This window comes from Podarcis bocagei, assembly GCF_964188305.1.
Source record: "Podarcis bocagei genome assembly, chromosome: 3".
Taxonomy (NCBI): Eukaryota; Metazoa; Chordata; class Lepidosauria; order Squamata; family Lacertidae; genus Podarcis; species Podarcis bocagei.
The window spans coordinates 73,635,341-73,648,214 of record NC_138127.1 but is presented as its reverse complement, the minus strand read 5'-3'; the positions used below and the strand labels follow the sequence as shown (position 1 = coordinate 73,648,214).

Here is a 12,874-nt window from a genome sequence, read left to right as displayed (position 1 = left end):
CTTTAAGGCCAAATCTAAAATAAAAGTGAGCATGGACGTGGAGAAAACCCCTTTGAAAGCGAATGTTCTGGCTGGAAGCCACAATCCACTTATGAGTCAATTTTATAAAAGCCAGTGTGACAACTCGTGAATAAAGGAGCAGTGATTGTGAAAGTCGCTTTGGAGGTCATGTGACTCTTGCTGATGAAAACATAAGCAGTGAAGCAGGACCTTTTGCCTCAAATCCAGGCCGTCCCTGTGTGATTAAATGTTTGGGAGGAAGAGACAGGGAGAGAAATGCATTCCTCCTCCCACCCACACAGGAAGTGGGTGTCAAAATGTGACCCTGACTATACTTGAACTCAGTAGATAACACCCCACTGATTTCACTGGAGTCAGGAATATATCCCAAGTTGTGACCCAGAAACCCCAGGGCTTCTTTTTTTGCCCTGGCCACACACAGTCCTTCTGTCCCCCACTGTTCCCCTCCTAAATTCCAGTACAGAGGGCCTGCCAGTGTCTCTCTTTCCTGAAAATCAGGGGTCTGCCCTCTCCTCCCATTCCAGTTGTGTGTTGGACAGTTTGCCTTTCAACACTTCTCAAACTGTTCCTTATTGTTGTTTCACACTTATGGGCTCATGACATTTTAAACCACGCACAGCTGCATACTAATTCACTGGGAAAGAGTTTCTTCAAAACAGACCTACATCCCCACATCACCCCACAGCTCATTTTAAGCTGGAGAAAACAAGGGTGTTTTCACAGGGGACTCGGAAAAGCAGCCCTCATTCTTAGCAAGGCTGGAGTGACCATCACTGCTAGGGTTAAAGTGCTGGCAACATGAAACGAGGCAGAAGAATGCTGAGGAACTGTTCTCAGGCTTGGGAAAGCCGTAAGGTTAGGAGAGGGAGGTCAGTTCACATGAACCCCCGGGGAGGCAGAATCAGCAAAGGGAATGAATTGGTGCATTACACAGCTGAAGGAATCGGCTCTACAGCTTGCAATAGCTCTTGGAAGACAGCAAGGAAGAAATCAATTGCATGGCAGGTGTCTTCTTGCATAAGGTAACAGACAACAGTCTGCCCCAGCTGTATGCATGGAGATCCATAATTGGACTACCCATATTTTTACATTTTGTCCAGCAGAAATGGGAGGGGAATGGTTGAGTGCTAGAACCACAGGGCTGTTGTGCCAGATTCTATATCTGGTGTCAAGGGCTGAAGCACTGGACTCAAAGAGGTCAAAGGGGATGTCATGCCATTAAATTCAAATAATGGAATGTAGTACCTTTCATCATCTATAATAATAAAAATAATAATTCTGTTATTAATCTATTATTAAAATCTAATTCAGTGGAAATCATGAATTGTTCTGTTTGCGTCTTGTCACTCTCCATGCTTCCTATGGCAAACACTGGAACCTTCCCTTGGTATTTATCACTGTTCCTCATTGGAAACAGCCAGTACAGTGGTACCTCAAGTTAAGAACTTAATTTGTTCTGGAGGTCCATTCTTAATCTGAAACTGTTCTTAACTAGAGGCATGCTTTTGCTGATGGGGCCTCTTGCTGCTGCGCCGGCGGCGGCACACAATTTCCGTTCTCATCCTGGGGCAAAGTTCTCAACTCAAGGTAACTCTTCCAGATTAGCGGAGTTTGTAACCTGAGGCGTTTGTAACCTGAGGCGTTTGTAACTCGAGGTACCACTGTATTTTCATTCTTGTCTGTATGGCACAGTGTGCATTGTCTCTTATTAGCATGTAGACATTGCGGTGCTGAAAGGTGGGTGAGAGGGACAGATTCTTACCACACAGAGCACTTGGGACAAGGAAGGTTTGTGGCAAAGAGCATGAATGAGAGGCCAACAGGCAGGCAGGATATGAGCTCAGATGGGTCAATGGTGCAGGACAGCTGGCCGCACTGTGTGTGGGAGTGCAGAGTGCAGAAGACATGTCCCTCTGCACACGTTGTCCTTAGACTTCCCAAGATGCTGGGAGAAACAACTTCCCAGAGAAAGCTCTCTTTTTGCTCCAACACACTCGAGTCCTCCTCACCATGGCTTCCATGCGTGCCCTCCGCTCCTCCTCCTCTTTCTTCTTCCTCATATTCTCCAGATCTTGTTTGGCTTCTGTGAAGGACTGCAGGAAGGTGTCAAAGATGCCAAAAAACTCATCTGGCTGCATCCTACCCTCATGCTCTCCAAAGTGCTTCAGCGCCTTGGCGTACTGTCAGGGAAAGGAAGAAAGATTTTTTTAAAAAACAAACAAACCACAAACACACAGACACACAGCAATTAGAATGGGAAAGAAAAGGCACAAGTGTGTTATGAAGTGAAATGTGTCGTCGTCCCCCCCCCCCTTTTTTATTGCTAGTGAAAATTCACATCTATGCCCAGCAGACCAAGGGATTGGGTTTGTCATTTTAATTTTCCCTTTGCCTCACCAGTCTGGAGAGCTGGGCTAGCCAAGTCTAGGGCAGGCCACACAATAAGCATGAAGCAGCTAAGGCTTCAGCTCTCGTTCATCATGAGGCCATCTTAAGACACAATAAAGTGGCTGCATTGCTTATTTGGTGTAATGAGCAAGTGAGCCAGAACTGGTGGCAACATTTCTCCTAGAACAAGCAAACGGGCGCCAGAAGGAGTTTGGGATAAGCTTTGACTTGTAAGAATTTGATACTGAGGCTGTCAGTTGTGAGGCTTGAGCAGTGGTTTGTGCTCTCTCTCTCTCTCTCTCTCTCTCTCACACACACACACACACACTCATACGACAACAACAAAGCAGGTCAGGTACGTCAACACCTTAGGTATAAATTCAACTCTGAACCCCAGTGCAGAAATGCTGGTGGCAGCGGTGACAATGGTTAAACGGCACCCAGGTTCTGCCCAACTTCTTTCCCTCCCGATTACCTGCAAAGCCAGAATTAAGAGGCTCTTACAGGAACAACACAGCATTTTGATACAGAGATTTTGTTGGGCAATTACTTTTAAGAGACCTCACACCCAATATAAAAGGTTGTTTCCTAGGAGAAATGAAACAGTGGCTAGACCATGTGGTTGATGAGTGGGGGGAGAGAGCATAGTAAATAAGAATGGACAGTGTGGAGACATTACTCCCATAAGGAGAATGCAGAGGCTAAAAGAAGCATTTGGTAGCTGCCAACTGATAATGCATCTGTCACAAGGTAGCCATGATTTAGATTTGGTGAAATCACAGCAATCATTGAATTTTTTCTCACCAATCCTTACCCCCTACATCTTTTTTTTTGTTTTGTTAGGTCTGCTAAATATTCCATTTTTTAATACACTCCATGGACCCTGGCATTCTGGTTCACCACCACACCCCCATGGATATGGACATCATGAGATACACGATAGTTTTGTCCTCACAGCAGCTGAAGAAATGAACAAGCTTATTCATGACACATGACTTTCACCACCTCAATAAGCCTCTCTGTTGGACACAAAATGTCCAAACTCCCTTTCCAGTGCATCCTCCTGACAACAGGCCCTTAACCCTGCAACCCTGTGTGCATTACAAACTGAGCTTGCTTGTGTACTCCCCAGCTTGCCACAATTTCTTTCCAGAAACTGCCTGACTTACAAGAAATGACACAATAATCTCATCTGAATTCACAAATGGTGATCTCCCTGGGGTTTCAAAATCTTTACCACCACAGACAGCTTTGCTTCGTTTCTTGTGTCCTGTCATTCGCTCATCCCCAAAACACTGACATTATGCTGCAGTGCTACTGAAGCTGGAGCAATGCCTGTGGGCTTATGCTTCCTTTTATGTAAGTGAGCAATGCAGAGTTTCATATGGCAGAAGCCATGGTCAAGGATAACACAGGGGGCATTTCTTTTCCGTGAGATGCCATCAAGACTGGGCATGGTTGCTCCTGCAAATGGTTAAATGCTCAAAATGCAAAGGGGAACACAGCAAAGCACCCTCTGTGTACCCTGAGAAGAACTGTATGCCACTCAGCTCCCTTTCCATCTCGAAACTGGCTGAGCCATTATTTTTCAAAACAAATAAACCCAAACTTTGAACTTGCTTGCTTTCTTCTTCCCTCCACAGATCCTTCTATTAGGCCAAACTAGATATGGTGACAAATGCAAGGCTGTCATTCAGAAGAACAGCTGTATATTTGCCTTCCCCTACTCTACCAATATGCGGGTGGTGCTGTGGGTTAAACCACAGAGCCTAGCACTTGCCGATCAGAAGGTCGGCGGTTTGAATCCCCACGACAGGGTGAACTCCCATTGCTCAGTACCTGCTCCTGCCAACCTAGCAGTTCAAAAGCACATCAAAGTGCAAATAGATAAATAGGTACCGCTCCAGCGGGAAGGTAAACGGCGTTTCTGTGGCTGCTCTGGTTCGCCAGAAGCTGCTTAGTCATGCTGGCCACATGACCCGGAAGCTGTACGCCAGCTCCCTTGGCCAATAAAGCGAGATAAGCGCCACAACCCCAGAGTCGGCCATGACTGGACCTAATGGTCAGGGGTCCCTTTACATCTGTTTTTTTTGTTTTGTTAGGTCTGCTCCCTTTACTCTACCAATATCTGAGCCATTTCAATATGTTAGGGAATATTTATCCTCCCCTTTTAAGTACAGTGGTACCTCGGGTTAAGTACTTAATTCATTCCGGAGGTCCGTTCTTAACCTGAAACTGTTCTTAACTTGAAGCACCACTTTAGCTAATGGGGCCTCCTGCTGCCGCCGCGCCGCCAGAGCACGATTTCTGTTCTCATCCTGAAGCAAATTTCTTAACCCGAGATAATATTTCTGGGTTAGCGAAGTCTGTAACCTGAAGCGTATGTAACCCGAGGTACCACTGTACTGACTCCCATATTTATTTTCATTTGCTAAATTTATATGCAGCGTCTCAAAACACAAAAGAATTTCAAAGCAGAAGAAGAGGAGTTTGGATTTCATATCCCGCCTTTCACTCCCTTTAAGGAGTCTCAAAGTGGCTAACATTCTCCTTTCCCTTCCTCCCCCACAACAAACACTCTGTGAGGTGAGTGGGGCTGAGAGACTTCAAAGAAGTGTGACTGGCCCAAGGTCACCCAGCAGCTGCATGTGGAGGAGCAGAGATGTGAACCCGGTTCCCCAGATTACGAGACTACCGCTCTTAACCACTACACCACACTGGCTCTCCCAATAAAACAATACCACAAGTAAAATCAATCTAAGTAACAACCAAACTATGTGCCACCCAATGTAGATGTTCTGACTGACCAACAACTTTGTGTGTTCAAGCGCCTGTCTGCTAGGGGCATATTCTTCTCATTGCGAGCAGACTGCAGTCTGTTTCACAGCCAGATCGCTGGTCTACAGCACCATTCGGAGACTAGGGCTTTGATTGCTCAGTCTTGTTCTGCTTTCCTGCACACGTCAGTCAATTCTATTAATATATCATCCACTAATGCCTATAAGATTTTAAGTGACAGGCTAAAAATAGACTACTTTACCCATACTGAATGGCCAAAGTAGGTTGAGGAAAGGTATTTGGTGGTTAGGATTTCTAATATTTTCTTAGGGAAGCCTGAGGTTCGTGACTATTATAAATCTGGCCATTCCAACATCATTTAATGAAACCTCAACCTAGGCATAATTTACTTCCACAGTAACTCACATATTCAGCAGTTTGATTTTGGGAAGAGGACTAAGAAATGAGTGGTTGCTCTAGATAACACAGAAATTAGACCTGGACATCTTAAAAGCATTTTGAAATTTGACCTGTGTCTGACTCTAAGGCTGTACAGTATAGGCAACCCTGGTTGATAAGACTTACTGGTTTGTACTGGCACTTCCTTGGCTCAGAAGACCTGCTGAATTCTGGTCCCCCTTCCTCGTTCATTGGATCCTGTTGATCCCAGCTGTGAAATGCTTCTCAAACGTGTTTCAACACTTGGCAACAAATTCTCTCTGTACTCATGGCTTTTTGTCCCCATCCTGTAAATGCTGCTTGCTGATACTATGCATACCCGCCTGCCAAATTCCTTGACTCCAGAACCCACCATGAATCAGGAGAAAGCCTGATTCTGCCATTACACCCTCAGTCTGTGAGCACAGAAACATGGAACTGCTTTTTTGCTTTGTAATACACAAAGTAAATGTAGTTTTGTTGTTGCTTCCTGTTTATGGTGTGCCAGGAAAGCAGTAGCTCCCAACACCCACTGGAGAGAGACAGAGGGAGATAATGATGGGGGAATCACAATATTTGCATTCCTCTTCGGTTGGAAGAGGGGACCAGGGGTCCTTCACCTGCAGGTTGGGGGAAGATCATTGGGAACAAGGATGAGGCAGTGCATTTCTACATCATGATGGGTGAGATGTTCTGCTCCTTCCCATTTAGGCCTCGGTGCTCATTAAGCCAGATCCATATACAGAAAGGTGTTTAATTCCAATGACTGGCACTGTTCTTCAGTTTAATGGCCAAAGCTTTTAAAGCAAGACCCATTTTAGTGTTGATAAAAATCACATTCATGAGTGTTTTCTTGCTAAAAGTAACAGTATCGTGGAATTTCTGAGTATTCTGGCCTCCGTCCGTACTGGCCAGTTGCAAGAAGTTTCCATGGTGGAGACAGCACTCCTGATTCAACAAACACAGAGAGACCATTGAGAATGGAGCAATTTCAGGCCCTGGGAAACACATCTGGGGATACACACACACACACACACATATAATTTTTATTTTTATTTTATTTTTAAAGCAGGGGTGGGGAAAGAAAGTAAGAAAGTAAAGTGAGCATGAGAAATAGCTCCAGTTTTGTTAAGGACAGAATATTCCCTTCCTGGCTCCAAAGGCAGCTCAGGGCTTGATGAGGAGTGAAAGCTGTGAGCTCCTCCAGTAGAAGCTGAAAAGGAACTTGGTTCAAGAATAGTAGCTGCGCACATGATTGTACGGAGTGACAGATTGATGGGGCATGTTATAGCAATTAGAATTAAGCATCTCTCGTTGAGAACATTATGTTGGCAAAGGTGCATGCAGCCACTTCCAGACATGATTGGCTTTGCTGTGGGGAGACACTTCAATTAGCTTAGCAGAACCAGGAACCTGATTCTCCTTCCCCAGTATGATTAAATCCGGTTTGGGATGAAAATAAACCCTGGATTCTTAATCCTCGGAACACCAGAAACAAATTACACCAGGTGATGGAAAGGATACATGACTGGAAGATACTGACATAGCTAGCACAAATAGACGGAAAGCTCTCATTTGCTGAGCTGGATTAAGCATTATGCGGGGTAACCTGCAGCTCAGGTTCTCAGGCATTGTAAAGCACATGCCATGGGGTATGATATGGGCATTCCCCGCTATGTTGAGGGACTATTGTTTTGCAGGATCTGTTTCTCTTCACTAGGCTATGTTATGATTCTCCAAAGCTCACAACTCGGAGGTAGTCTTTGGAAGTCAAGAACGCATTATACTGCATAACTACTTTGTTTATTTTAATTGGTTTAATTATGGTGCACACATGGGATTAGTACATTTCCTACGGCAAACATAGCACGCAGTAAGGAAAGTCTTACTTCTCTCCCAGCTTCAATCTAAGCAGAAATCACCAATACAGACTTTCCCCCTTGTTGTCCTAGACTTGCCCCAAGGTTAGTGTGACCTAACCTTGCTCTTTGGCCCTCCCTTGAATATGCCACAAGCCGGTGCTACTGGTGTTCCTAGAAACAGGACACCTAAAGCCCAAAGCTGGATGGTTTCTGTTCTGATTGGGGCTAGGGAAAGAAAGAGGTAATCCTCCCCTCACTATGCCCCACATTTAACATTATTTATTATTATTCATTTAATTTGCATGCCACCCTTCATCTGTAGATCTCAGCATCAGCATCAGCAACAACAACAAAATCCTCAGAATTCCTCACAACATGTCTCAGAAATTAGGGACACTCTACTGGTGTAAAAATAGAGTGCCCCTAGTTTCTGAAGATAGTTGGAGGGTATATTATTATGGTAGGAAAGGCACCCCCATATACCTGTGCTCCTGTAATAGAATTAATAAAAACAAAAGAAATGTCTACACACTATGAGGTAAGCACAAACCGTAGTCTGGCCCTTTCTCAGAAGAAGAAGAAGAAGAAGAAGAAGAAGAAGAAGAAGAAGAAGAAGAAGAAGAAGCAGCTGTTAGAATCTCAGTAGGTTGGTAAGTTTAAAAGCAGAGAAGTAAAAAAAGGAAAAATCACTTTTCTGGGTGGCAATCAACGCTAATTACAGTCCTGTTATCTGCGGTGCTCCGAAGCCATCGCCATCTTGGAACCTCCCCCGCATTAATTCACAACAACAACAGCAGCAGCAGCAGCTGTGTCCTCAAGTATGGAAAAGTATTAAATGGCAGGACCCTATCAGGCATGAGGAGCCAAACATCCACACTGTACCGATTAAGATTTCGGCTGTGATTAAAAGAGAGTCTGTTTTACCAGTGATGTGCTTGGAAGAGAAAGGCCTTAGGCCACGGGTTGACCCCAAGGCTCTTAGAATCTGAACATATAAACACAGAAAGCTGTGATATACCAAGTCATACAATTAGTCCGTCTATCTCAGCACTGTCTACACTGGCAGTGGCTCTCAATGGTTTCCGGCAGCAGTCTCTCTCTGTCCTGCCTAGAGAGGCCAAGAATTGAACCTGGGATCTTCTGCATGCAAAACAGATGCTCCACCACTGAGCTCCTGCCCTGGCTAAGGAGATTTCTGTATGAGGGATAAGGTGCCCTTTCCCTAATAAATAACCCTAGAAACTGAGCTTGGTTAACATCCCCACTTAACACCAGGTCTTTTCAGGGAAATGTGAATTTTGGCTAACTTTCCTTCATTCTTCCCTTTTGCTTGCTCATTATATATTTTATTCCCTCAGGCCACTGGGTCCAGACAGAAATAGAAGCAAGAAAACAACCCAGGAACAAAGGTCCTGTTAATGAAGAGAAACCAAACAAAAAGTGAAGGGTCTGGGAAGCAAAGTGCTATATGTGAACAGTATCCAAACCAATCCTATATTAACCTGGAGCTCAAAGACAGACAGCTGACAGCTTGAAATAACAGGCTTGTTGCTTTAAGATAAAGGACATTAATTTTGAGGAAAGCCAGATAAAACACTCTGTGTATTTCATTTTTATAACATTTCCATTTCCCATTTTTAAAAATTAAAACCTCCCCCCTTTTGCGTTTGTTTTTTGCGCTGCAAGGCAACTCATCTTAGCCATGAAAAACAGACACATTCACGGAGAAGAGAGACAGTTATAACTTTAAAAGGTCAGAGCTGGGCTGTGGCACATTCTGAAACAACATAACGTAGAGAGTGAGGCCCTGTCATGTGTCATGATACAAGATAGCAGGGCTGGATTAAACAGCTGGCTAAACACGCTGCACTTGGAAGGTCAAGCTGGGGCCCAGGCAGCAGCGCCATTACCTGAGAGCACCACCGGGTGGCGCTGCCCTGCAGATCAGAACTGATTGGCTTTCCCCTCATGGCAGAATCTGTCAATTTCAGTCTCTCTCTCTCTCTGTGTTTCTCATTTTTTCAATCTTAAATTTCCTTCTCCACATTTCTGCATCAGTTTGTGATTTTTTTTAAAGTCCTCATGAAAATCCAACATTTTAACGCACTTTTTTTTTGCAAGCAATTTCCCCTAATATGTGTATTTTTGCATGTTATTTTCACTAAGATTTTTATGCATACTTTGCCTAAACATATCCATTTTTGTACACATTACTTGGCTGGCTAACTCCGCCACAAAATTCGGAGCAGTTTGAATTTCAAAAGATAACTGCCGCTTGGTCCACATATCGTATCAGGAAGTTCAAGTCTGGTAAGTTCACATTACAATGCGAACTGAACCGAATCCTGCCCTCCCCATCTCTACAATGGCACTAGCAGCCATGTTCCTAATAGTGCACAGTGCACTATTTGAAACAGACTCACTAGCAAACTAAAAGTGAGGTGAATAACAGCTGTACATCAGATGGCACAGGAAAATATTTTCCACAACCCGAGCAAAAGCAATGGATGAGAGCACAAGGCTGAAGGGCTCATAAATAATAATAATATCAATAATAATAATATCAATAATAATAATATCTTTATTGTCATTGCCCCCTTCGGGGACAACGAAATTACTTGACTGCTCCATAAAAACACTAATTAAACAATACAGTATAATACAGCAAGGGAGATTAGATGACTTTCAAAGTCATAAGTGAGCACGCTCTCAATGGCACAGTGATAGAAGGCAAGCAGCAGTTTCTGCGGAAGATGGTTTTTCCTTAGTATTCTCAAAAAGTACAGTCTCTGCTGCGCCTTCTTCACAAGCCCCCTTGTGTTGACACTCCAGGACAAGGCTGAAGGGCTCATAAAGCGTCTGGATTAGAGCAGGACTGAGCAGAAGGTAGCCTGGGATCTGCTGGTGGGTCTCTGGGTGATCTGAAGTAGATCAGCAAGGATTTCTTGCTCTCAATTGTTTAAGAAAGGCAACAACCAAACGATGGAAGAAGTGTGTAAGCTCAATGCATATCTGTTATTTAAAACAAACTCCCGGGCTCAGAATTCTTTTATTCTTTTGCACCAAACTCCAGTAGGTAGATATCAGGGTTCTAGTACAAAACAGTCAGTCCTACAAGGCTGAGTTAGAGAACAGTGGCTCCCCAAAATATGAATTCCTACATGATGTAGCCTACGAAAGAAGGGGCATTTCGCATGTTGCAGAGACAATAACTGCCCAAAGCATCCAGGGGGGTGATGTGACAGGATCAACTTATAACAGAAAGCACCAACTTCAGGGGTAATGTGAAGTGGCTGAAAATCAGGAAACCTAGCCACTCAGGCAAGGTTCCACCACAACACCCAAAGGGCCTGTGTTGTCTCAAGCTCTTTACATAAAAGAGAAAAAATGGGCCAAGGTGTAACAGACTTTCTTGGTGCTATTAGCTGCTTTTATCACACTAGCAAAGCAGGACACGTTTGCTATTGTTACACCTTGTTTGCATTATGACTTGTTCTCCTTTAAACATTCTTGTGCCTTTATAACGTTTTCTTATGTTTCTTCCCCACCCTAGATACTGAAGGCTTAGTGCCAACTTCTAGTCAGGAGCAAATAAATTGAAGGTCTACTCTCCTGCTGCTTTACAATTTGCCTCTTGGGACATGATGTACATGCTTTTCTCTGAACACAAATGTTATCAGGTGGAAAAAGAAGTGTCTGTTTTGCTCCAGGTGATACATTGGGAAGCTACTACCAGCCCCAGTTTCCAATATATGCACCCTTGCTAGCTATCACAGTTTTAGTTCTTCAGTGCTTTCCTGTCTTTCCAGAAGTAACCTACGAATGGTACATTTGGGTCTACTGAACTCATCTTGGCAAAGAGGGTCACTGCTAGATATTTGGAAGGGACCTTAGTTCTGATGATGAAAAATTAGTCTATCTAATTGTAACTGGAGGATGTATTTAGATTTGGAAGTTGTAGGTAAGTTGCATTGTCACAGCATTTCTGTTTAATAACCTTTGTCTAATCAAACGTGCCATTCAAACAATAATTACAGACCTTTATTAAAGAGCCACCCATTGTCCCATGGAAAAGAAGCAGCCTTCATTTCTGCAGACAAGGTTCCTTTCTCAATGAAAGGCTCTGTGCAACAGCCCATTAAAAATGAAAACAAAGTTACATGCCTCGTATGTGTTTTGGGTTGGAGGACCGTATCAAAGAACAAACATTTAAAAAGCATTTTCCTACCTTATCCTTTGCATCGTTCAGAAGGTCTTCCAGCTCTGAAAAGCTAAAACTGGCTACAGTGATAAAGTCGCCCATGACAGGGACAAATCTATCGCCAGCTTCCCGCATACGTCTCTTCTGGTAGTCCAGCTCCTAAGAAAAGAAGAAGATCAGAGCAACTGACTGGTGAAATTATTAAAACAGATGCAGCCACACTGTTAAGACCAAGCAGCCATGTGTCTGCTGGGCAGCTTTGGAAGCAGCAAGGCTTGAGACATACAAAACAAGGCACTTCTTAAACATCCTGGTGGCAGACCACATAGCAATTCAAACCAAATTTCTACCACTGATTCCTATGTTCACAGGCCGAGACCCTGTGGTGGCTTACCTGTCCTCCTGGTTCTGGCCCTTAATCTTCAGGAACTGTTCGTTCTGTTTTGTTTTTGAAATCAAGTTTCTAGTCTCTTTATTTACAGAGATATACAGGCAAACATGCAAAAAATATTCTGCCCGAGTGCTCAGCACCTAGCATATCCAGGGTCCATTAGGGTTGTGGGTTTCAGCCCCATGTTGGGCAAAATTTTCCTGCACTGCAGGCAGTTGTATTAGATGATCCTCACGGTCCCTTTCAACTCTATGATTCACTGCCATAGGAGAGTCTGGGAAGGCCTGGCGGTCTCATAGCTGTTCCCTTTATCTGTGTGTTTGTGCGCGCGCGCAGTGCTCTCCCATAATCCCCAGCCATTGGCCATAATGCCTGGGGCTGATGGGAGTTGGAGTCCAACAACAACTGTAGGGTACCATCTTGGCTACCAGTGGTACACAGTGAAATCAGAGTAGTGGTGATGAGGGGGGGGGCAAGAGATGGAAGGCCTGGGAATAGACTGAAGCAAAGAGGAATATTAAGCAGACAGGAAACAAAACACTGCAGACAAAGTAAAGCCTAACATAAGACAATATGAGACAGCATAAATTTAACCATTATCAAGGAAAAGATCCTTTCCCCTTCTATTAAACAAGATCTTTTTTAAAACAACCACAACAGCACATTCCTGAATCACTTGGCAAGCGCTAAGGGTAACACACACAGGGTATTTCCCAGCACATCAAAACAACGAAGTACATTCAGGGTCTAAAGTACCCAACTTTCAGTTTTATTTCACATTGCAACAAAAGTGAA

The 12,874-nt window shown here is 43.9% G+C and overlaps 1 protein-coding gene across 7 annotated transcripts in view; it reads right to left on the bottom strand.

Moving 5' to 3' along the window:
- Positions 1-12,874, bottom strand: part of DAAM2 (dishevelled associated activator of morphogenesis 2) — a 226,984-nt gene that overhangs the window by 7,156 nt on the left and 206,954 nt on the right. For all 7 annotated transcript variants that reach the window (XM_081186365.1, XM_081186362.1, XM_081186368.1 and 4 more), the window contains 2 exons: positions 11,716-11,847; positions 2,031-2,201 (listed from right to left, as the gene is read on the bottom strand). In XM_081186365.1, the coding sequence (XP_081042491.1) occupies positions 2,031-2,201; positions 11,716-11,847 (303 nt within the window). The remainder of the gene's footprint in view (positions 1-2,030; positions 2,202-11,715; positions 11,848-12,874) is intronic.